This window comes from Ornithorhynchus anatinus, chromosome 10, assembly GCF_004115215.2.
Source record: "Ornithorhynchus anatinus isolate Pmale09 chromosome 10, mOrnAna1.pri.v4, whole genome shotgun sequence".
Classification (NCBI taxonomy): domain Eukaryota; kingdom Metazoa; phylum Chordata; class Mammalia; order Monotremata; family Ornithorhynchidae; genus Ornithorhynchus; species Ornithorhynchus anatinus.
Genome location: NC_041737.1, coordinates 22,612,779 through 22,638,302, shown reverse-complemented (window position 1 = coordinate 22,638,302; position 25,524 = coordinate 22,612,779). Strand labels below are relative to the sequence as shown.

At 40.6% G+C, this 25,524-nt stretch overlaps 1 protein-coding gene across 1 annotated transcript in view; it reads left to right on the top strand.

Moving 5' to 3' along the window:
• The window catches only part of LOC120638649, a 95,993-nt gene that overhangs the window by 37,114 nt on the left and 33,355 nt on the right, over positions 1 to 25,524 (top strand). Inside the window, exon 3 of the mRNA XM_039913282.1 lies at positions 16,550 to 16,711. Within this exon, the coding sequence (XP_039769216.1) occupies positions 16,550 to 16,711 (162 nt within the window). The remainder of the gene's footprint in view (positions 1 to 16,549; positions 16,712 to 25,524) is intronic.

The following is a 25,524-nucleotide window of genomic DNA, read 5'->3' as shown; positions in this document are numbered from 1 at the left end:
ACACCTGAGACTTGGACCCACCTGTTAGGAGAAGTTGATTGAGAGGGTTTTTCAGTGGTCCTCAGCTTACTATTTGTCAAGCACTGTTCTAAGCACTAGGGTAGATATAAGCTAATCAGGTTGGACACAGTCCTTGTCCCACTGTTGGATAAGAAGGGAGAGGGAGCTCCAACCTGGAGAGAGGACAATAAACGGTGGGTTGATGGTGAGAGATAAATGAGATGGCAGTAAAGTACAAAAGTTGGCATTAGAGGAGTGAAGTGTATGGGCTGCGTTGTAGCAGGAGATGAATGAGGTTAGGTAGGAAAGGGAAGAGTCAATTGGGTGGTGGCGAGCTACATTATCAAATGTAACAGTGAGGAAGGATGAAAACACTAAGAAAAAAATAGCAGTGCAGATTCAGTAGGAAAAACAATGTTGCGCTAACATTAAAAACAGGAAAGCAATAGTACTTTACTGGTGGGGTAGGGGAAAGGTCCCTGGGTTCCTAATGGCTCCAGCCAAGGATGCCCTTGGTCAAAACTCCATATCCTTCCAAGTTTTCAAATAGTGGGATGGGGCTTCTCCCCAGTGATGGGAGGTGCTGCAGTCTAAGCTGCTGTCCCACTGACTCCAGAGGACCAGAAGCAGGTACCTCAGAACCACAAGGCCACAGCCACTTCTGCTGGTCGTCTTCCTGCCAATCCTGTTGCAGGCCATCATTGTTTTAGGAATGTTTTTTAGTTGCAATTAACAGGATTATGAAACTGCTAATTCACAACCTGTTCTGGCTAGAAAACAAAGACTTTATGTTTTCTACATGAGCTTTCTTTATGGTGTTAGCTCCGCTTCTACTCTAAAGCACAGTGCCTTATTAGAGGAAAGATGGACATGTCTCTGCTCTCCAGTAACTACACTTGGTGATTGGGTAACCCCAACCTCTTCCAGACCTCTTCCTGCTCCCTACAAATTTTTTATATTTCCCATAGCTCCCATACATCTGTAGGGGGTCCGTCCTATCTCTTCTCCCACCCAACTCTATTTTGTTTTTTCTTTTCCAGTACGTTTGTTTCCCACATACCTTCCTCATTGGAACTGCCACATCTTCTGGAGCCAGACCTGCCAGGACTGGGGAGGTCTTGAGCGGGGAGAAGAGCGAAGGGAGAGTTGCACCCTCCTCCCCTCCCCCATTATGGCCCTGGCACTGCCATAGGCACTGGAAAGGATAGAGAAGTGGTGATGCTACCCAACTAAGTCACTTCCTTCCCCTGACCAATATGGCCTTGAAAAGGTAGATGTGGCTGTCCCTAGTGTGGGATCAGACATGAACATATGGACATGTTTACATATTGTAAATTATTTATGTTATTGTCTGTCTCTCCCTCTAGACTGTAAGCTACCAAGTCTGTTATACTGTACTCTCCCAAATGCTCAGTATGATTCTCGGCACACAGTAAGTGCTTAATAAATACCACTGTGATGATGATGAAACAAGACTAAAAATATGAAAAAAGTGATGCTGGCAGAAGATTAGGCCAAAGTGGACCACGAGGACTTGGGTGGGATCAGATTCATTGGGCAAGGAGGGTGACTCACAGGGAATTAATTTTAAAAGCCAAGATGGGAGGAGAAAATTTGAGAGAGTGACAGTGGAGGGGCAAGTGAAGGGAAGGGAGAGACTGCAATGGGAGAGCATGGAGGGATGGCTGTGTGGGGCTTACCTGATTGTCAGGCAGCGTCATCGGGGTGGATTGACACTTCTATTTGCTGTCCAATTAAGTGAAAGTCTGCTACCTGATCATGGAACCTCTGATTTAGTATAAAAGACCCTAATTCATTGAGCACAAAATACTGGGTAATTTTGATAAAATGGGGACTTTGGTTCAGGAATCAATCTTCTACTTATATTGGTTGGATCTTCTAAGAAAATTGGTTCAGTCTTACAGTGTTTTGACTTGACACCCGCAGGAGCCAATTGTGCAATAAATCCAAGGACTGCCTACCTTCCAATCATGACAAGATTAGTAGAAGCAACAGTAAGTCCTAACCCATTTAAAAGCAATTATATATCATAATTCAGCTATATAATAGTAACTTTGAACTTCCTTGGTTAAAGAGAAGTTTTCCAGATGAGCAAAGAATGAAGAAGTGTAACTTAAATCCAAATAAAAATCCATGGATAATCCATCTCTGTATTAATTATTCTGAAATGATTTTCAGAAAGGCTTGAAGCCAAAATGGGGTAGGGGATGCAAACATTTAGGCTTAAACAGGGCTGCAAATGTGATTGCTCTCATTCACCCAGAAGTGATTGGTGCATGCATAATTGGTAGTCCTTTCTACCAGTTAATGTGGGTAGCAGAGACAGTCGGGGCTACCAAGGCAACTGCCTGCTGTGTCATTGCCATATAACATAGCATCGCCACCATGTTGAGGTTGTTTTGATTCTAAATGAGTCCTGCAAGTAAAAAAACCTCCACATGCACCACAAAGTGCCGCACCCTTCTGCAGCGAGACCATGGGCAGTGATGCAGATGACTAGCACTATAATCAATTCCCTCACGTTCATTCTTGGTCATGAAGTTTTCAAGACTGAGGCTCATCCATCATTCCCAATGGGAGATTCCATCATCATCCATTTTCAGAATGTTCTTCTGGATGATAAGTAATAGCAATCTGATGATTATGGATGATGATGTTATGGACGGCAGTTTTGTTTTCCCAACAGCAGTCCTGTAAATCTTGGCTTCTGGCCTGAGTCTGGCTCTGTGCCTGGCCGTGTTCAAGGGCTCAAGAATGTCAGTCCTAAGGATTGGAAGTGGAGGCTGTGGGGCTGGTAAGGGCAAAGTCACCCTGCAAAAAACCCTCCAAAACTCCTCTCTCATATTTTCGCATCCTATCTGTTTATTCTTCTAGTGATAGCTAGTGATGTTTATTGAGCTACTATTATGCGTAGTAGACTGTAAGCTTATAATAATGTTGGTATTTGTTAAGCGCTTACTATGTGCCGAGCACTGTTCTAAGCGCTGGGGTAGACACAGGGGAATCAGGTTGTCCCATGTGGGGCTCACAGTCTTCATCCCCATTTTACAGATGAGGGAACTGAGGCACCGAGAAGTTAAGTGACTTGCCCAAAGTCACACAGCTGATTAGCGGCTGAGTGGGGATTCGAACCCATGACCTCTGACTCCGAAGCCCGTGCTCTTTCCACTGAGCCACGCTGCATCTCATTGTGCTGTTTATTGTGGGCAGGGATTGTGTCTGGTATATCGTTATATCATACTCTTCAAAGTGCCTAGTACAGTGCTCTGCACACAGTAAATGCTCAATAAATACAATCAACTGACATGATTTTTTCATCTCCCTAATATGTGACAGATCACTATTTCTGGAATTATTTCAAGAAAGAAGTGTTATTATTATGTGGCTGTATAATCAATCCCTGGAATTTGAGCTGTCTCCATTGGCAGAGTGCTATACTAAGTGCTTGGGCGAGTCCAATAGAGCCAATAATAATAATTGTCACATTTAAGTGCTTTGTGCCAGGGACTGTACTAAGCACTGGATTGAATACAAGCAAATCAGGTTGGACACAGTCCCTGTCCTGAATGGGGCTCACTCTTAATACCCGTTTTATAGATGAGGTCACTGAGGTACAGAGAAGTGAAATGACTTGCTCAAGGCCACACAGCAGTCAAGTGGCAGAGCTGAGATTAGAACCCATGACCTTTGGACTCCCAGGCCCGTGCGCTATCCACTAGGCAATGATACCTCTTAGACACAATCCTCTCTCTCAAGGAACTTAAAATGAAGGGTCCAAGAAAGGAAGTAAATATGTTAACACACCAGACTGCCCTTAGAAATGACTTTATATGAATAGTCTCTGTTCTAGACTTCATTTGTTTTGCCTGAAATCATAGGTTCTGTTTTAATAGCTAGTTCCAATATTTGGTTCATCTGGTTCTTTGGAGGCAGTTTTAGGATGCCACTACCTTGACTTCAGTAATGAAGGAATATGAAAGTTTGCTTGTTAGTGCTTTTGTAAAATGTTAGAACTTAATCAGTGGTAGTTAGGGCTTACTGTGTGCACAACACTATATTTAAAGCACTTGAGAGAACAATACAGTAGAATTTGTAGGACACATTCCCTCCCTACAAGGAACTTACAGTCTGGTGGGGCAGGCAGGCAGACATTAAAATACATTTCAGATAGGAGAATTGGCAGACTATAAGGCTAGGTACATAAGTGTTGTAAAGCTAGGGGTGGGGTGAGTAGCAGAGTGCTTAAAGGATCCAGCTCCATGTGCATGTGACATAAAAGAGAAGTCAAATAGGGTGGGCAAGAGAAGTTACTCCAAGAAGGCTTCTTGGAGGAGATATGATTTTAGTAGGTCTTTGAAGTTGGAGAAAGTGGTAGAATATCAGCTATGAAAGGGGAGAGAGTTCCAGGCAGAGGTAGGATGTGAACAGGAAGTCATGGTGAGAGAGGTGAAATCAAGTTGAGCAGGGATTGTCTCTATCTGTTGCCAAATTGTACATTCCAACCGTTTAGTTCAGTGCTCTGCACACAGTAAGCACTCAAATATGATTGAATGAATGAATGAATGAATGAATGAATGAATGAATGAATGAATGAATGAATCAAGGAACAGTGAGTTAGAGCGGTGCTAGAATCAAGAGTGTGCACTGGGCTGTGGTAGGAGATTAGCAAAAACAAGTAGTAAAGCCAATCGTGAGCAGTTTCACTTTTAAGCGGAGATAGATGAGTAACCATTGGAGGTTTTTGATGAATGAGGAAATGTAGAACTTTTTTTTTTATAAAAATGATTCAGGCAACTGAATGAATTATGGACTGGAGTGGGCAGAGACTAGAGGCAGGAAGGTCAGCAAGGAAGCTGATAACAGTAGTCGAGGTGGGATTGGATAAGGCTTTGACTGTAATGGTAGCAGTTCGGATGGAGAGGCAAGAGCAGATTTTAGAGATATTTCAAAGATAGAACTGACAGGATTTGGTGTCAGATCAAACTGAACTTTGAAACAGGCTGTTCATTAGTGTACTCTTTTAATTGCTTTGTTTTCTATCTATAGGAATGCATTTGAGCTATTAAAAGGTACTTAAGAATAGAACTTAAAATCTAATATTTTAATTCCCTGCCTAGTTTTCTTTATAAAAACCCTCCAAACCACTTTATTGCATTGCTATCTTTGCTTATTTAACATTTTAAAAAATAGATATTATTACAGTAGTAAATTCTTGTAAAGTCTTTCCCCCTTTCCTATTGCCAGATTTAAAATTAAAGCCTATGTTCCACATAAAAGTAACATCAGTGAAATTAAAACACTTCCACTAATTGAATGTTTATTTCTGGTAGTATGAATTGTAATTGCTTTATAAATATACAATATTTAATATCACTTGTTCTAACCACTTACTATCTATGAAAATGTACTCTAATATTAGGCATTATGAAATCAATGCTAAAATGCTTATTAATGTCCTGAATTAATAGACAGACAAAAATAGACATTGCATTTGTTTTCTGACACATCAGGAAAGAAGATTGAGGATTTGTGCTGTGCTATTAGCTCAGTTATTATCATTACTTTAGCTTATATAAGTACAGAACTGTAGAAAATAACCTTTATTTACATCAAATTTGTGGTCCAGCAGGGCTCAGGCTAATGGTCTGGACTCTGGAAACCAAATAATTAGGAAAAGCAAATTGATGATTGTAATTATAGTAAAAAAAACTCAAGGAAAGGATTAAATTCCTCCTAGGAAATGAGTGAATATTAAAAATATATAGATTATTTTCTGTTTCTTCATACTGATTAACTATTTCAAACTCGTAACTCTAAGCTCCTTGGTTGGGGCAAACTCTGCCTGGCTCGCAGTCACTTTCCCCAGCCAATATATTTAGGCAGAAGCCTAACTAATGCTTGATAGTCCTAATTTAAAAAAAATGGGAAAAGTCCCTTACCTCTAGGAGAATGAATGATTTAGAGTGCAGCCTTAGAAAAATGACCAAGAATGAAATTACATTTTCAGTGGATTTTGATTTGGATTATTTGACATCAATCTGAGAAATCCTCTGCAACATTTTTTTCTATTCCAATAGTGAGAGTGTTTTCTCTTTAGTAAAAAATAATAAAACAGTGCTTATAAATTGGAGTGGCATTTCCTTCCAACAAAAAAACAGAGGGGTGGTCCGTCTCACTCTCTAGTGGTGGAAATGAAGAAATCACAGAAATCACCTGGTTAGAACTGCCTCATGAAAATGCTGAGGTGAACAAATCATTCACCTCAGGCATAATATTTACTACAATGCATCCAGTTCTACTATAAAGTGGGGACCTTGTGCTGGCAAATGTAGTATTAAGGAAAATTTGTGTGGTGGTATTCACTGTTTCCAATGCAGTACTTGTGCACACAGACATTTTGTCTGTCACCATGTTGCTCTGTGTCCAAGTATGCTCACATTGTAGGAGGAATGTTCTCTCATAAAGAACGTTCTAGCCAAAACATATAGTGAAAACATATGGTTTGATAGAAAGAGTACTAAAACTTATTTAATCTACTTATTTATTCTAAACCTTTACATTTTCCTCTCCCAATTTTGATCTGCTTATGATGTTTTCCATTTTCCAAATTAAAAATACATTTTATTATTGATAATATTGTTGTTTATTAAGCTCTATCTGGGTAACAAGCACTGGTTAAGTCCTGGGAAGATTTATAAGATCATTGGATTAGACACAGTCCCTGTTTCACATGGGACTCACAGTGTATAACCTACGGGATCTGGTGTCTTCTCCCCACTTTACAGATGAAGGAAACAAAGCCCAGAGAGGCTAAGTGACTTGCCCAGGGTTGCCCAGCAGGCAAGTGGAGGACCTGGGAGAAAGACCTCCTAGTTCCGTGCTTGCTCCCTGGACCATGCTGTCTCAAACTGAAAAGACCCTCAAGAGATTGCCAGGCCCAGGCCCTTACCTCTAGGAGAATGAATGATTTAGAGTGCAGTCTTAGAAAAATGACCAAGAATGAAATTACATTTTCAGTGGATTTTGATTTGGATTCTGAATGATTATTTGACATCAATCTGAGAAATCCTCTGCAACATTTTTTTCTATTCCAATAGTGAGAGTGTTTTCTCTTTAGTAAAAAATAACAATAAAAATATAATGGTGTGCATCATTTCTCTCTTTCCTCACATATACATTTTCCTGATAATCTTTTAGCTGAAACAAAAGAATGAGCTTAGTCATGGATTATAAGAAGACTTAAAGACACTTGGGATAGGGCTAGGGAACAAAGCTACTCCTTACAGTGACTGCAGTTCTTTGGTAAGCTTCTAAAATTCAGTAAAATCTATGAACATGTTTTGATTATTATGCTGTGGGAAGTCCTGTTCAGGATAAAAGCAAGCTTTCTTTTGTATGCAAGCATTACCCACTAGTTTGGAAGTTCTTTGAGGACAGGGATCATGTCTACTAACTCCCAAGTGCTTAGTACAATGCTATTTCCTCAGTAAAAAGTACCACAATGCCATTGATTACCAAAATCAGTCACTTAAAGTTAGCAAGTGGGATTTTCTGTGAGGTGCCAGGAAACTGAGGTGATCTGTATTTCATGCAATGTTCAGTTTCAGGGAAATATGACATTATTTCTTTTTGAATTGTTACTATACCTACAACACTCTCAGAACCAAAGCCATAGTTAATGCAACTAATTTGTTTTGAGATATTAAAATGTAGAAGTATGTCTAGATGGAATTCTAAGAGAATCAGTGGAGACCCAATACAGTATTGAGATATGCATGTTGGCATGTCAGATTTTGCTTAAATTAATGGTCAGTCATAATAGTCCTAGAAACTATTAAACAGATTAAATACTAAACTTCTAAATAGTGTCCCAATTTTGGTTCACTGATTCACTCTGTGCATAATGGCCCTTACTGTAGTTAAGCACAGTTTATTTGCATTTTAGCAAATACAAAGTAGCAGCCAAAGTAAATAGTGTGATCATTTAGGTATCTTTTATTTAAACCTCATATATAACTGCTGTGTGTGTGTGAAAGAAGGAAAACAAGATAGAGGTTAAATGAATGACATGTGAAATATACAGATATCCCATCATTTTAGATATGTAATACTAGCTGTGCTACTTTTGCTCCACCTAGTCACTCAAACTTCCTGTAGCACTTCTGCATTTACAGATTTTTTTTATGGTAGTCAGCTACTATGTGCCAAACACTGTCCTAAGCTTTGGGGTAGATGCAAGATAATCAAGTTGGAAACAGTCTCTATCCCACATGGGGCTCACAGTTTAAGTAGGGAGGACTTGCATATCCTACTTCTTAAGCACGTATTCACATGTCCATTTTCCCATTCTCTTTTCCCTAGTATCTGCAATTAATTTGACTCTATATTCTTCACCCCACAGATTGTAAATTCCTTGAGGGCAGGGATCTTGTACTCTTTCAAATGTTTAATGCAATGCTCTGCGCAGAGTGAATGCTCAGTAGACAGTATTAACTGATTTTCAGTGGAGATACTGTCTGCAGTTGTGTTCCCTGTAGGAACTAAATTAAAATGTCGAAAGAATGCATTCCATGTTCAAGTTCACTCGAGTTGGTAATGAGATACTCTGAAGTAAATAATGGTAAGTTGTTGCTATCATTTTATTGTTGAGGTTGCTGGAGATTGTGGCCAAAAGATGTTAAAATGTGGCAGGTAACTGAAGTTAATTCTGTAGTTAAATGCTCTAAGCAGATGCTCTTGTTCCATGTAGGTTGAGTCCTCTTTGTATGGAAATGACTCTCAAATTTTGCATTCCTTAAGTTGTTTAAGCAGTGTGCCCTAGTGGAAAGATCATGGACCTGGAAGTCACAGGATGTAGGTTCTAATCCTGGCTCTACCACTTGTCGAACATGGGTTCTTGGACAAATCATTTAACTTCTGGGCCTAAGTTTCCTCATCTGTAAAATGGACTTTTTATGGATGGCATAGTGGGCTTTTTACAGAAGCAGCATAATGAAGTGCATAGGGCATGGGCCTGGAAATCTGAAAGTCAAAAGTTCTGATCCCAGCTCTGCCACTTGTCTGCCATGTGGTCTTGGGCAAGTCACTTCCCTAGGCCCCAGCTATCTCATCTGTAAAATGTGCATTGAGCCTGGAGCCCTGTGAGGGACAGGGACTGTATCCATCCCCATTTGCTTGTATCCATCCCAGCATTTAGTAAAGTGCCTTGCACATAGTATATACTAATTATTATTTAAATCCTACACTCTTCTACTTTGACTTTGAGCCCCCATATGGGAGAAGGGAATGTGTCCCCCTGAATTATCTTTTGTCTAACCCAGCTCTTAATTGAGTTAGTGATTAGTAAATAATAAGCTATTTGTTAGAACCATAATTATTATTAGTAGTACTAGCAACCCAAGGATGCTTTCAATGCTAGAGGTGAAATATGCTTGGAAATCAATTGACCTTCCTAATGTATGCCCATATCTGAAGTAAATTGTATTTCTTTTTACGGGCAGGCCATATCTTTCACTGCTTAAAACAAATTATGAGGCTCTGTGGATAATTCTATGTTTTAAATAAAATATAATATGAAGACATCCATTATCTACTACTAATAAGCTAAGTCATTTTGCTTCTCAAGTTCCACCGTAACCTCAGGTGTGTTGTGATAGATAAATCAAATTATCTTAACCACTTTTGGACATTGGCTTTTAAGCTAGATCTGCAATCCAGGCATAGAAAATATCTATGAGTTTTTGTATTGTTTTTGTTGGGGTTGGTGTGAAGTTGTCTACACTGGTCGTAATGACTGTTGATGTGTGTCAATATCAATATTGCATTAGCTGCCAGACTACATTGCACTTAGGGAGAAATTCTTTGGGTCAGATTCCTTTCAACCCATACATTGAGAGGTGTAGAACCTTGCCAGCTCCCCAGCTCCATCGACTGATTGCGTCAGATCACCAACATGGGTCACTCATTGAGTGACTGAGAACCAGCTCCAGACAATGGTGTCCCTCATTTCATTGGAATTTGGGAAGACGAGATTTTCTGGAGCCAACTCAGCTATCCTCAGGTTTCCTCAAAAAGAAGGAAGATGGATCCAACACAAGTAAAAGGTGGCCCAGTGGCTGATTTGCTTTCATCTGCCAGGGATCTATCCCCTCAATATAGCTGTATGCTATTTCAGCAGTTCATCATGCTCCCGTTGAAAGGTCGTGGAATTTGCATAGCCATGTTGGAAGGCTGTTTCTGACAATCAGATAAAGCTCCCATCATCAGAGGCTATGTCCTTGGTCCTTTAAAGCAAGAAGATGTTTATTGAAAAGACACCTGGAGTTTGGGTCAAGTCTGAAGCTCTATAATGCTACCTGCATAAAACCCAAGAGCTGAACGTAGTAAGCTTCATTAAATGGGAGGAAGAGATCTCCTCGTGAGATTCCAATTTTCATTAGGTGGATGACTTAGATGTTATTTTGAATATAAGGACTATTGAACTTGGGCTCATTAAAAACTTTAATTGAATTACACTATTAGATGAAGAGAAGGTTGGGGATTCATTGCCAAGAAATGACCTCTTTGGTCAAGAGAAAATCTGCTATGGCTATAAGTCATGCTACAGTCTTATTTAGGTCACACTTCTTAAAGATTAGGTTCCTAAGCAAAGTTCCCAGGCAGGACCTTTTGACTGCACTGATCTGTATTGAGTTTAATTGTTAGTCAAATCAACTAATGGTATTTTAGTGCTCACTGTTCTGATAAGCACAACCCTCTGTGTGCCAAAACCATTATCCCTGCTGTGAGCGTTTCCGGGCCTACAGCCTAAGTGGTTGAGGCAAGCAAATATCAATCATGTAGGTATAGCAGGAGCAAGAACAAGGATGTAGTGGTTAGTAACATAAGTATATTGGGGCAAAATGACCAAATTAATAATTGAATATATGTATACATTAATGCTAAAGGTAAATGGCAAGGGCACAGGTTTGGAAGTCAGAAGATGTGGTTTCTAATCCCAGGTCTGCCATTTGCCTGTTGTATGACCTTGGCCAAGTCACTTTACTTCTGTGCCTCAGTTACCTCATCTGTAAAATGGGGATTAAGACTATGAGCCCCATATGGGAAAATAACTGTCCAACCTGACTACTTTGTTCCCAGCGATTAGAACAGTTCTTGGCACAAAGTAAGAGCTAAACAAATATCATTATTACTATTATTTGATACTTGAGGTTAGCAGTTCTACTTCCCTTAGACGCACAAACTGCTAGAAAATTAAGCATAACTTCATCAGAAAAAATGAGTTATTGGGTAGCTTTGTCTTTTACACCTTGGAGTGGAAAATCTTGTGTTATTTGCTGAGGACCCAAAAGGTGTAACCCTCAATAATGAGGCATTAAAGAGGTGAAGCAGAGTAATTCTGCTCTGAGGTTTTGTGTAGGATGTGGTCATGCACTAGCCGAGGCCCCCAGTGATAGTCTTTAAGGAGAGGCCTTTGCCACTCTTTGGGCATAGGTTTGCTGCCACACACTCCAGGTGGCTGAAGACCACAGTTTCTGGCTGAAGACCACAGTTTCCTCAGCAGAGATGATTTCACTAGAGAAGCCGAAAGGAAAGGAGTGAAGAGTGAAATGATACAAGAAAACAAGGAGAGAAAAATAGCAAGGTCAGAGTTGAGCCTGAAAAGTAGGCATTTTGCAGTTATCTCAAGCAGGGTTTTGTTTCTGTTTTAATTTTTTTTTTTGGCGCTGTCTAATGTATGAAAAAATGTGGGTTTTCCCTCCAGAGAAGCCTGGTTAACAATTAGTTCTCTTTGAAATTAGTCAGAGGATCCAATTTTGGGTTTGAGGCATCTTATCAGAATTTTCCCCACAGTTGTGTTAGTCAGAGGATCCAATTTCGTTTTTTTTCCCTCCTTTATGTCTAGTTTCATTTTCAAATCTGCTTCTTTTCCACTTCCAACTCTCCTTCCATTGACATCTCTCATTTCAAACTAGTCTTAAAAACATCCCCAATATCACTAAAGTTTTTTTGAAATTTCACTTTCCTTGTTTTTTCTTTTTCATTTTATTTTTCATTTTTCCCTCTGATTGATAGCTAGGTTGGTGAATGCAAGTTATAAACAGCATTTCTTTTTAGGTGGACATTTAATTAAACTGTACACTAGCTTATGATCATTAAAAAATGAGGATTTTCCATGTACAGTTTCTCACTATTGGAGTGTAACTAATTGTAGAGAAATAATGAATCTTGTTTCTCTTTTCAGTATTTAGTATCCAAATCTATGCTTGGCTTTTTGGGAGAGTGGTGATGAGTAGTGAAGCTATCCTGCAGTAATTTCTCTGCCAGCTGAGTGAACTGCTTCCTCTATTTGTATTTCTGCCTTACTGCCTATGTCATAAACTAGAGCTTTCTTCCTTCTTCACACTTCTCCTTGGAGAAAAAGAGCTCCCTTGACTGATAAACTCTCCAAACAGACAAAAGGACCTAAACCTAAGATAAATATTACTAGGAAAACATTTAAAATAGCTTCACACTCTTGGTACCCTTGTTATGAACATTGTTATTGATAGGGAGAAGAGAAAAAGGATTATAATGAAGTTTTTGAGTAGTCTAGTGATAACTATATTTTCTTTTAATCTCTTTGCATGAGCAAAACCATTGCTCAACATCATCATCATCAAAATTTATGATTATGTACTGAAGTCAAAGCACTATATTGGGCACTCAGAAGATACAGTTGAATAATAGACGTGGTCCCTGCCCTTAAGAAACTTACACTATACTGGAAAGATAATAATAATAATAATGTTGGTATTTGTTAAGCGCTTACTATGTGCCGAGCACTGTTCTAAGCGCTGGACAAACTAGCATATGTTGCAAACAGATATACTTATACTTTGTAGTAAAAATATAACTTCAAATGGCATAAGTAGAATAAAAGTAAGCATACAAATACTTAGGTAAAGGCATGTGTGCTAAAGGTAGCTGATGGGGGTTGGCCAGGAAAATAGCAAATAATTGGGAAATGTCATTTGGAGAAGGGACTTTTTAGAAGGGATTTGAAGATGGGGAAAAATGTGGTGCAGTCTATTTACAGTAGGGGAGTGTTCCACGCAGGGGAACAGGGGAACAATGACTATGAACAATGTCAGACATGAAAGAGATAGTAGGACATAGGAATGTGAGCCAGACATAGGAGACTTTTGGTGGAGTACAGGAAAGCTGAAGAACCTTAAATCCAATGCTTAAGAGTTTTGGTTTGAGAGAAATGTGTACTTATTGGAGATTTTTGAGGAAGGTAGTGATGTGTGCTGAGTGGCATGTTAAGATGTCCAAGCAGCTTTAATGACTGAACAGGGGAGAGTCTCGCCCTTCTGTACCACCTACGCACTTGGATCTGTACACTTTGGGTATTTAATATTCACCCCAACTTTGTTCCTACAGCAGTCATGTTCAAATCCCTAATGTATTTATATCAGTGGCTGTCTCCTCCTCTAGACTGGAGCTTGTGGACAGGGAACATGCCTACCCACTCTGTTTTACTCTCCCAAGTGCTGGTGCCTGGTCTCTGAACACAGTAAGCTCTCAGGGACTAATATTGATGGATTGATTGAACCAGTGTTTGGTCACTCTGGGCAGTAGACAGGCAGATACCAGTAAGGCTTATTATCAAAACTTTCCCTTATATTGCACTTGTTACTCTTTGATGCTTTACTGCTGACTCTGATCCTACTGTGTGAAATCTGATTTGTGAATATTTATTTTGAGGATATTAATATAGGAAAAAATCTAACATTCCAGTATATACTAAAATCTATTTCAAGATCTGTCTTGCTAATAGTTGCTCGCATCTGATGTTATATTTCTTTCCTATCCAAACCTATTTTTCTTAGACTATGGCCAGCTTGATCTGAAATAGGTCCCAGAGTTCATCTTATATTATTCACTCCTTCAGCTACACCATCTGCCTTGTCTTCCCCCTCCTGCTTCCAATCCTTCCATTTCTGCTTTTCCATAGCTTTCTTCTTAGGGTTCACTTACAATGACCTTTCAAAACTACTTCCCCAACCACACCCCCAGAAGGAAGTGGATAGGTTTGCAATTAAAACATAAAATTATAGCACCTAAAGCATAAAATGTAAAATTGGAAAATGGCAAGTTCATTCGAAGAGAATTTTAAAACCACTTTTCGTGGCAGCAATGCTGGATAAAACCTCTCACTATTTCCAATTTAGAGTTTGGGGGATCCTCCAGGGCCCTGCACCACCTATCTTCCCTACCCATCCCATTTTGGAAGAGAAACAAAAATGGCTCTCATCACAGTGCCTATGGTGTAGGTAGAGATGGTCTGCATTGGAAATTTGTGGGGATGTAGAAAAATACTTGAAATTGTCTAGTGAGTAAAGAAGAAAAATTTGGGTCCTGAATCCTGCCTACCATTGCATCAGACAGAAACTTCTTACTATCGGCTTTAAGCACTCAATCACCTTGCAGCTCTCCTCCCACAATCCGGTCTGCACATTTTGGGCCTCTAATGTCAACCTGCTCATTCTACCTCAGACTCATCTATCTTGTCACCGACCTCTTGCCCATGTCTTGCCTCTGGCCTGGTCATCCTTCCTCTAAATATCCAACCAACAATTACCCTCCCATCCCTTCAAAGCCTTTCTGAAGGTCCATCTCCTCCAAGAGGCCTTCCCTGATGAAGCCCTCATTTCCTCTTCTCCCACTCTCTTCTGCATCACCCCGATTTGTTCCCTTTATTCATCCCAGACCCACAGCACCTATGTAACCCACGGAGAAGCAGTCTGGCTCAGTGGAAGGAGCATGGGCTTGGGAGTCAAAGGTCATGGGTTCTAATACCACCTCCACCACTTATCAGTTATGTGACCTTGGGCAAGTCACTTAACTTCTGTGCCGCAGTTACCTCATCTGTAAAATGGGGATTAAGACTGAGCCCCACGTGGGACAACCTGATTACCTTGTACCCCTCCAGCATTTAGAATGGTGCTTAGCACATAGTAAGTGCTTAAAAAATACCATCATCATCATCATTATCATTATTATGTACATTTCTGTAATTTATTTATATTAATATTTATCTCCTCCTCTGGACTATAAACTCATTGTGAGAGGGAATTTGTCTACCAACTCTGTTATATCGTACTCACCCAAGAGCTTAGTAGAGTGCTCTGCACACAGTAAGCGCTCAATAAATATGATTGATCAGTTCATTAATTGATTACCTCATTTCTCTTTCTACAACACAAAAGGCTTGAGGTCTTTTTAATGATATGTGAGTTTGTAACACGTGTGTGTGTGTGTGTGTGTGTGCCCATCTGCACATATCTCCTTTGGGTAATTAAAAGGCTTTGAACTCTGTACCATCCAGTTTAAGAACACAGTAGTCATCTGGGGAAAAATTAAGTTTCAGAGACTAGTTTTATAAAAGAAATGTGACAAAAATGATATGCGTACTAAAAAAGACCCACAAGGTTTTCATCCATTTTATTAATTGAAGCTCTCCGAAGTTCTTCAGTCTGCTACATGACTTTCAACTTTGCTATACTCCCCAAACACTCTTTAAGCTTTGGTCCTTTAGAAGTTTGCATTTTTTAAAAAAAAAAAAACCAAAACCACGTTTGGGTAACTTTGTACTACAAAATTTGTATGAAATTTTCTCTCTAAAAATAATACTTCTTGATACCATTTTTATGTAATCTTGTTAGACAGTAATTTAAGTTTTTCCTTGGAAATACATTTATTTTGATATGGGAAGTGAGAGAAGGAAATTTAACATTAAAACATTAAAAAAGGAAGGAAAAAATAACTTTTCATTTGGTTAATATTTTTTATTTTGAGAAGTATAGTGGTGAATACATGTCCAACATTTTAGTTAAATCACAGTTTCTTGCCTTATTCATCCTATTTGTTTTCCAATCTTCTGTTATTCATTTATTTTATTTTGGCTACACCTAAGCTTCTAAATGCATATTCTGGGTTCCCAGGATCGAGTGTGAAGAGTGCAAGACACACCATTTTGGACTTCATTTTTTACCAAGAGGCTATAGGAAAGATGGTCAGAGCCACATTTCCACTCCTGTTTTTTTCTCCCAAAATTATTGTTTTCCTCTTGTAAAGTAAGGGAAATAAGGTTTGAGTCAGTAAATTAAAGCAGCATGGCCTAGTGGAAAGAGCATGGGGTTGGGAATCAGAGGACCTTTAGGCTCTGCTAATTGCTAGTTTTGTGACCTTGGGCAAGCCACTTAACTTCTTTGTGCCTTAATTTCCTCATCTGTAAATTGGGGATAACTAGAAACATTTTGAAAATTTTTAGTTGGTTTGCTTTTATACGTAATTCATTCATTTAATCATTTGTTGAGTGCTTACTATATGCAAGGCACTGTACTAAGTATTTGGGAGAGTACAATATAACAATGAACAGTCACATTCCCTGCCCACAACGGACGTACTGCCTAAAGCTCTTTCTTTTTTACTGAAACCAAAATGGCTGGCATATGAAAGCAGGAAATGTGTTTTTTTTCAGGTCCTGATCTTCAGGTATGTTCATCCAAAGGTCCTACTTGCTGTACCAAAAAGATGGAAGAAAGATACCAATTGGCAGCCCAGCAGGATATTCAGCAGGTGCTTCAGACAACAAGTTCTACCTTAAAGTTCTTAATATCTCGCAATGCTGCTACTTTTCAAGGTAAAACTTTTATGATCCAGTAATTCGACCCAGAACAGAGCTACAATTTCCTAGTACCTCCAGAGCCTGCTTCTCCTCTAGCTTGTGCTAATGACAGTCTGAGCAGGAAACATTCTGTGTCTTGACAGGTGTTTCTCTCTGCCCACAGAGCTTCTGGCTTCCCTTGGCATGTATCTTCAGAACCTACATTCGCTCGTGGCAGGATCCAATTCTTTCCATCAGGGTGGGCTTCAAACTCTGATAGTACGCTGGAGAACCCTCCAGGTTATTGAGTTATAACTCCCAGGGTAGCTGTAGGTGATAGCAAGGTAGTTTAGATGTAAACCACAACTAGAATTAATCCAGGTGTTGGCTGCAAGCTGGGTTACAGGTAGAGGTGGAGGACATGGAATACACTAAGTAGACTAACACTGGCCCAATGCAATAGTGCAACTTGCCTTGGTCCATCCTACCTATCAAGGACAATTATTTATCGGATGATGTTTTCCTTCTTCATAGTTCTAGTGTCCAAAATGGCCTTTATTGTCCATGGCAATATTCTGAAATCTGAAAATGCCTGAGAATAATCACTGAGGATAGATGTATTTCTCATGCAGATTTCTATCCTCTCCTTTTCTTTGCTCTACCTCCCTAAATTTCATTACTATGCAAAATTACTATATAAGATTACATGGTAGATTGTAAAATATATACTCTGATGCTAATTTCAGTAATTGCCTAATAAAATTGTGTCATGCAGTCTAAATAGGATTGGATAATTTAATTCTAGTTTTATTCAGAGTTGGAACCACATGACTATCTCATGCTTCTGTTGGAGAAACAATGATTGTTTAATGTAACTGAAGATTTGTGAGTTGAGCAGACAGCATCATAAGTTGTGGGGAAAAGATGCACTTTAACTATTTATGGTTAACTTCTATTGTATTTTTGTTTGGTCTAAAATTCCCTTTACTGATTGTTCCTTTAGAAACACTTAGGGTAGCATGTCATAATTTTTAAAAATATCACTTCTCTCTCCAGTTTGTGGTTCCTAATGTGGCTTCCACTTCTCTATGGGTCTCATGCAGAAACCTAGCCCTCTGACAGGTTTCAGGTTTTGGGACTGGATGAGAAAGACCTTGCTTATGTATGCACACAAATGTCCTAGCCAGCTCAGGACATTTTCTCAGCTCCCTCGTGTGGACAGATGAAGTTTCCCTGTTTGTTCAAAGATGGAAATGAAAAGATTTTCAGTTAGGCACACTCAAATGAGAATGAGAAATAGCCTATTTCACCCAAATTCTATATTCAAAGTCCACTGCTCCTCAAAATAAAACCTAAATACATGAGTTAGCTCTGCTCTGTCTCCTTCCTTCTGCCTCACCCATCTGCCTCACCTGCTTTTTCAAGAGTCTTCTTTCCAATGAATGATAGCCCATCTGGCACTCTGATTTATTTCATGTCGGGTATGGCTCAGAAAAGCTTAGGATTCTCCCGAGATTCACTTCTGTACCATTCCTGATTTGTCTGAGGCTACCAGTTCCTCCTGCTTTTTTATGGTTAGAGATGTCAAAGCTACCACTTTCTCCAGGCAGAATTTGCATGTTAAGTCCCCTTCTTGGAGGGGCCAAACTCCTAGGAACATCAGCAACAGAGCCTCGGATCCCCAATATAAAGGGGTTGCCATTTGTTCTGACTTGAATTGTAAATGTAGTAGAAAAATTATGAAGCTGAAAGTAGACAAGTAGAAGGAGCAAAAACTAGTATAATTTTTCCATTTTTTTAAAAAGTGTCTAAAGCAAAATTTGGGGAAGCAGCATAGTCTAATGAAAAGAGCACAGGTCTGGGAGTCAGCGGACATGGATGCTATTCCCTGCTAAGTCAATGGCTTTCTTTGTCACCTTGGGCAAGACACATCATTTCTTGGTGCCAGTTTCTTCACCTGTAAAATCTGGATTCAATAGCTGTTCTTCTTTCTACTTAGAATGTAAGCCCTGTGTGGGATAGGGACTGTAACTTGATTTTCTCGTATATAGCCTAATGCTTGGTGCTGTGCTTGGCATGCATAAGCCCTTAACAGATATCACAGATATTAGTAATGTAACCATTCTGGGTGTTTGCACATATGGTCTGGTGCTAACAGTTGATTATTAGTAGAATGAAGCCACCAAATGTTATATATGAAGTATAGAATAAATGGGAAAATTCTATAGGTGAAACTGGAAAGGGAAGAAAGTAGTAAGTTGTAACAGAAGCAAGTCTGAAGCTAAAAGTACTACAACTAATTCCAGTTCTCTGGAAAAAAGAAAGAAGTCAGAGGAGGCATTTCTGAATCACAAATTGGAGTGAGTCTTAAACATCTGAAGAAAATTGTGACAACTGGAAAATTCAGAAGTTACTGCTGAACATCCATATTTCAGCCTGATAATCAAGCCTCATTAATTTTTTTTCAACAAATGTATCATCCAGGCAAGCAACAATAAGCAAATGTGATCATGACAAAACACCAGACATTTATCAAACAGAGAGACAAATGATTGATGCTCACTGGCTTTTTTGGTAAGAAGTGCTCACAAAAACAAATTTACCAAATGAGGAAGCAGCTGGTGACATCTTGCAATGTTTATACACAAACATGAGTCCAACTCAAATCATGTTGGTGGCCAAAGATTGGTAAGGAATTCAAACATGATTTAAAATATCGGTTAGAGAATAATATTATTGAGTATCTTTTTTCACTTGTCCAGTTTTTAGCACAGAAATTGGTTGTGCTATTGTACGATTAGGAAAACTGCTGACAGTGCTGACACTGCTGAAATTGCTGACAGTGAAGTGCTATCCATGTGTTCGGTTGTAGCTGAAAGCACCTCTACCCCCTCCCACACACAGTTAACTAGTAAGGCTAGATCATTGTTGGGCTAGTGGGTTTGACCCACATTGGGTCTTTGTTTCTATTTCAATGCCATGTGAGCTAGAAAGATGACTGTTTTCTGTCCCTCACTGTTGGTGATCTTGTCCTCACTAGTTGTTACTGAGATTGGTTCCTAGATGGTGCTGATGAAACAACAATGAAAAATATATAAGAATTAACTGGATATTTTAGAGAATCTCGCCAGTTCTGGTAAAGCCTATCATAGGTTAGAAACAGCTGTGACATCCCCAATGTTCTCAGTGATCAGAAGGTACTTTCTACCTATCTTATAATATGTAATTATTGAGTAATTGCTGTGGTCAAGTTACAATAATAGTGTCTGGTTTAAAGAAGTATTTCCCCTGCAAATTGTATATTAATTGTTAAGGTTTCTCTATGTGCTGTGGATACCATAGCTTAACTCTTAACATTTGGTGACATGGACAAATGACCACTTTTGGCTGAATTGTTTTGGAGAATTTTCCATCATATTACATGCTGAGAGCTTCCTGGCTCTATACAAAGAGAGCAGTTCCTAGACGTTTTACAGTAGAACCTCTGTGGCAAACTTGTTGGGAATGCCGAATTAATGGTGTTAACTATATTTGGTGTCAGTTGGGTGGTGATAATTTCTGTTTCAGAAACAATCATTCCAAAGTGCTACATGGTATCACTTAATCTGCTAGAAACTGATAAAGTTTATTTTTTGTGATTTTGTGAACTGGTGAGATTCTCTAAAATATCCAGTTAATTCTTATATATTTTTCATTGTTGTTTCATCAGCACCATCTAGGAACCAATCTCAGTAACAACTAGTGAGGACAGGATCACCAACAGTGAAGGACAGAAAACAGTCATCTTTCTAGCTCACATGGCATTGAAATAGAAACAAAGACCCAATGTGGGTCAAACACACTAGCCCAACAATGATCTAGCCTTACTAGTTAACTGTGTGTGGGAGGGGGTAGAGGTGCTTTCAGCTACAACCGAACACATGGATACAGAACACAGAAAATTGTGTTCTGACACAAATTAATGTTATACCATGAAAACAAAAATTATGCTGTCAGAACAAGCATGATCTCTTTTGAAAAGTACCACTTTGGCACACTCTGCTGCTTTCAAGTGCTTAGGACAGTGCTCTGCACAGAGGAAGTGCTCAATAAATATGACTGAATGATTGTGTTGGTCGCTGGAGTGAGGACAAAACCCCACAATGATGGAGTACCAGTTTAGAAAGCAGAGGGAGGCAGCCTCTCGCCTGAAGCAGAAGCAGAGGAAGAACTACTCCAAATGTAGATCTTGGGAATATATTGGCCAGTACCCTCTTATGTCCAGGGAGTTTGGTTTTTGCCAGGCTGCAGGATGGGGTGGAACAGTTCCAGTTCCTCTGGGACCCCTGAATGGTATTCACTTGGGAGCCCTTACAGATGCCTGGTCATTCCCAGAAGAAAAGATTTTGACACTCTTCTCTGGTATTCCACATTGGGACAGGTCCAGCAGAATCCTAAAAAATAGCCAGCTAAAGAGAGCTGGGTTATAGCACTCATGAAGCACTGTGCTGTGATCAATTAACCTGTAAATGGATCCATCACATCAAAAAGCATCAGTGTTATTCACAGTGTGCCATGCTGCCCCAGTTCCTGCTCAGTCTGTGTTGCAATGGATACATGACTGGCAGAGACAAAAGTACTAGTGGTATTTCCCAAACCACTGTTGCTATAATCAATTGCTTCATACAGGTTCTCAGGCCTGAAGTCCCAGAACCAAAAATCATCCATTCTTCTTAATAGGAGATGCCAATATCTAGCTTGTTTGGAATTCTAAATGCAATATCATTTCCCATAGAAAATCATGCAAAGTTCATTATTTCAAATTCAAGGTTCAAATAATTTACCTCTAAGTCAACCTTTCTATCCCAAACCTCTTTCTGTCTCTGCAGTTTGTCTCACTAGTACCTCTAACAACTTGTCCAAAACAGAAATCCTTGTCTCCCTACCCAAACTCTATTCTCCCCTCAACTTTCCCAAAACGAGAGAGCACCACCATCCTCTCTGACAAGCCATTATCCTTGGCATTATCCTTGACTCATCACTCTTTTTCAGTTTGCCTATTCAGTCTGTCACCAAATCCTGTCAGTTCTAGCTTCACAACGTCTTTAGACTCTGCTCCTTCCTCACCACCCAAACTGCTACCACACTGGAATTATATCCAAGGAATTATATCCCTCCTCGCTGGCTTCTCCGCATCTTGTCTCTCACCACTCCAGTCCATACCTCACTCTGCTTCATGGATCATTTTTCTAAAAAAGATTCTTTCCACATCTCTCCAGTCCTCAAAAACTTCCAGTAGTTGCCTAGCAATATCCACTCAAAAGCCTCCAGTAGTTGCCTAGCCATATCTACATGAAACAGAAACACTTCCCCCTACATTTTGAAAAAATCGTATTTGTTAAGCACTTATGTGCCAGGCTCTGTTCTAAGCATTGGGTCAGGCACAAGATAATCAGGTTGTTACCATTTTATTCATTTGTTCATTCAATCATATTTATTGGGCACTTACTGTACTAAGCACTTTGAAAGTACAATTGGAAAGTGTACTAAGCACTTTGAAAGTACAAGTACAATAAGAACTTGGAAAGTACACTGGAGATTTTTGAGGAGCGGGATGACATGCCCAGAGCATTTCTGTAGAAAGATAATCTGGACAGCAGAGTGAAGTATAGACTGAAGTGGGGAGAGACAGGAGGTTGGGAGATCAGAAAGGAGGCTGATGCAGTGATCCAGTCAGGATATGATGGGAGGTGATACCAACAAGGGAGCGGTTTGGATGGAAAGGAAATGGCGATGTTGTGAAGGTGAGACCGGCAGGTTCATTCATTCAATAGTATTTATTGAGCGCTTACTATGTGCAGAGCACTGTACTAAGCGCTTGGGATGAACAAGTCGGCAACAGATAGAGACAGTCCCTGCCGTTTGACGGGCTTACAGTCTAATCGGGGGAGACGGACAGACAAGAACAATGGCACTAAACAGCGTCAAGGGGAAGAACATCTCGTAAAAACAATGGCAACTAAATAGAATCAAGGCGATGTACAATTCATTAACAAAATAAATAGGGTAACAAAAATATATACAGTTGAGCGGACGGGTACAGTGCTGTGGGGATGGGAAGGGAGAGGTGGAGGAGCAGAGGGAAAAGGGGAAAATGAGGCTTTAGCTGCGGAGAGGTAAAGGGGGGATGGCAGAGGGAGTAGAGGGGGAAGAGGAGCTCAGTCTGGGAAGGCCTCTTGGAGGAGGTGATTTTTAAGTAAGGTTTTGAAGAGGGAAAGAGAATCAGTTTGGCGGAGGTGAGGAGGGAGGGCGTTCCAGGACCGCGGGAGGACGTGACCCAGGGGTCGACGGCGGGATAGGCGAGACCGAGGGACGGCGAGGAGGTGGGCGGCAGAGGAGCGGAGCGTGCGGGGTGGGCGGTAGAAAGAGAGAAGGGAGGAGAGGTAGGAAGGGGCAAGGTGATGGAGAGCCTTGAAGCCTAGAGTGAGGAGTTTTTGTTTGGAGCGGAGGTCGATAGGCAACCACTGGAGTTGTTTAAGAAGGGGAGTGACATGCCCAGATCGTTTCTGCAGGAAGATGAGCCGGGCAGCGGAGTGAAGAATAGACCGGAGCGGGGCGAGAGAGGAGGAAGGGAGGTCAGAGAGAAGGCTGACACAGTAGTCTAGCCGGGATATAACGAGAGCCCGTAATAGTAAGGTAGCCGTTTGGGTGGAGAGGAAAGGGCGGATCTTGGCGATATTGTAGAGGTGAAACCGGCAGGTCTTGGTAACGGATAGGATGTGTGGGGTGAACGAGAGGGACGAGTCAAGGATGACACCGAGATTGCGGGCCTGCGGGACGGGAAGGATGGTCGTGCCATCCACGGTGATGGAGAAGTCTGGGAGCGGACCGGGCTTGGGAGGGAAGATGAGGAGCTCAGTCTTGCTCATGTTGAGTTTTAGGTGGCGGGCAGACATCCAGGTGGAGACGTCCCGGAGGCAGGAGGAGATGCGAGCCTGAAGGGAGGGGGAGAGGACAGGGGCGGAGATGTAGATCTGCGTGTCATCTGCGTAGAGATGGTAGTCAAAGCCGTGAGAGCGAATGAGTTCACCGAGGGAGTGAGGTTTTGATGATGGTTTGTATGTGTGGGGTGAATGAGAGAGCAGAGTCAAGGATGACACCAGGGTTGCAGGCTTGTGAGATGGGAAGGATGGTAGTACCATCCACAGTGATGGGAAAGTCAGGGAGAGGACAGGGTTTGGGAGGGAAGATAAGGAGCTCTGTCTTGGACATGTTGAGTTTTAGGTGGTGGGCAGACATCCAGGTGGCGATGTCCTGAAGGCAGAGGAGATAGAAGCCTGGAGGGAGGGAGTGAGAACAGGGGAGGAGATGTAGATTTGGGTGTCATCTGCATAGAGATGATAGTTGAAGCCTGGGGAGCGAATGAGTTCATCAGAGGAGTGAGTATAGATGGAGAATAGAAGGGGACCAAGAAGTGACCCTTGAGGAACCCCTACAGTTAGGGGATGGGAGGGGGAGGAGAAGCCCGCAAAGGAGATTGAGAATGAATGGCCAGAGAGATAAGAGGAGAACCAGGAGGTGACAGCCCGTGAAGCCAAGGTTGGTTGGATTTTACAGATGAGGTAACTGACGCACTGAGAAGTTAAGTGACTTACCCAACATCACATAGCAAGTAAGTGGTGGAGTAGGATTAGAATCCAGATCTTCTGACTCCCAGGATAGTGCTCTTTCCACTAGGTCACACTGCTGTGAGCCCATTGTTGGGAAGGGATTGTCTCTGTTGCCAAATTGTACTTTCCAAGCACTTAGTACAGTACTCTGCACACAGTAAGCAATCAATAAATACAGTTGAATGAATGCTTCTCTCCTATCTAACATTGTTAATCTCCTACTCTACCAGTATTTACTATACTATGCTATACCCAGCCCACACATCTACTCACTGTACCTCAGTATTGTTTCTCTTCACCACTGATGCCTTGTTTATTTCCTTCCTCTGGTCTGAAACTCCCTCCTCTTTAAATGCTGAAAAATCACCACTCTCACCATTCTTAAAGCCCTTCTAAAATCACTGCTCCTTCAAGTGGCCTTACCTGACTAACATTTCATTTTTCCAACCTTTTCGTTTACCCTTCTGTGTGACCAATGCACCTAGGTCTGTAAGCTGCGTGGCTCAGTGGAAAGAGCATGGGCTTTGGAGTCAGGGCTCATGAGTTCGAATCCCAGCTCTGCCACTTGTCGGCTGTGTGACTGTGGGCAAGTCACTTAACTTCTCTGTGCCTCAGTTCCCTCATCTGTAAAATGGGGATCAAGACTGTGAGCCCAACGTGGGACAACCTGATTCCCCTATGTCTACCCCAGCGCTTAGAACAGTGCTCGGCACATAGTAAGCGCTTAACAAATACCAACATTATTATTATTATTATTACTCCCAATATACTTTGATACCCCACCTGCAACCCCACATTACTTACGTGAACATCCTCATATTCAGCTACTTACCCTATATGCAATTTATTTTAATGCCTATCTCGCCCTCTAAACTGTGAACTCCCTGAAGGTAGGAAGTATGTTTACCAATTCTGTCAACTCTATTGTATTCTTTCAAGTGTTCATTCTAGTGCTCTGCACACAGTAAGCACTCTATAAATGCCATTGATTGAATGATTTGAATACAGTTTTATCTAAAAATGAGATGCAATAGTAATACCGGAATCAAAATTCAGTGGAGTAGACACAATTTTAAGTGTTCCGGTGGACAGTTGCTTCATAAGTAAGAGATACAATTGCTCTCCTGAGGAACTTTGTACTGTAATGGGGCAGACAGATCAGCTGAAGGAAGTACATTGATAGACTGTAAACTCTAGACT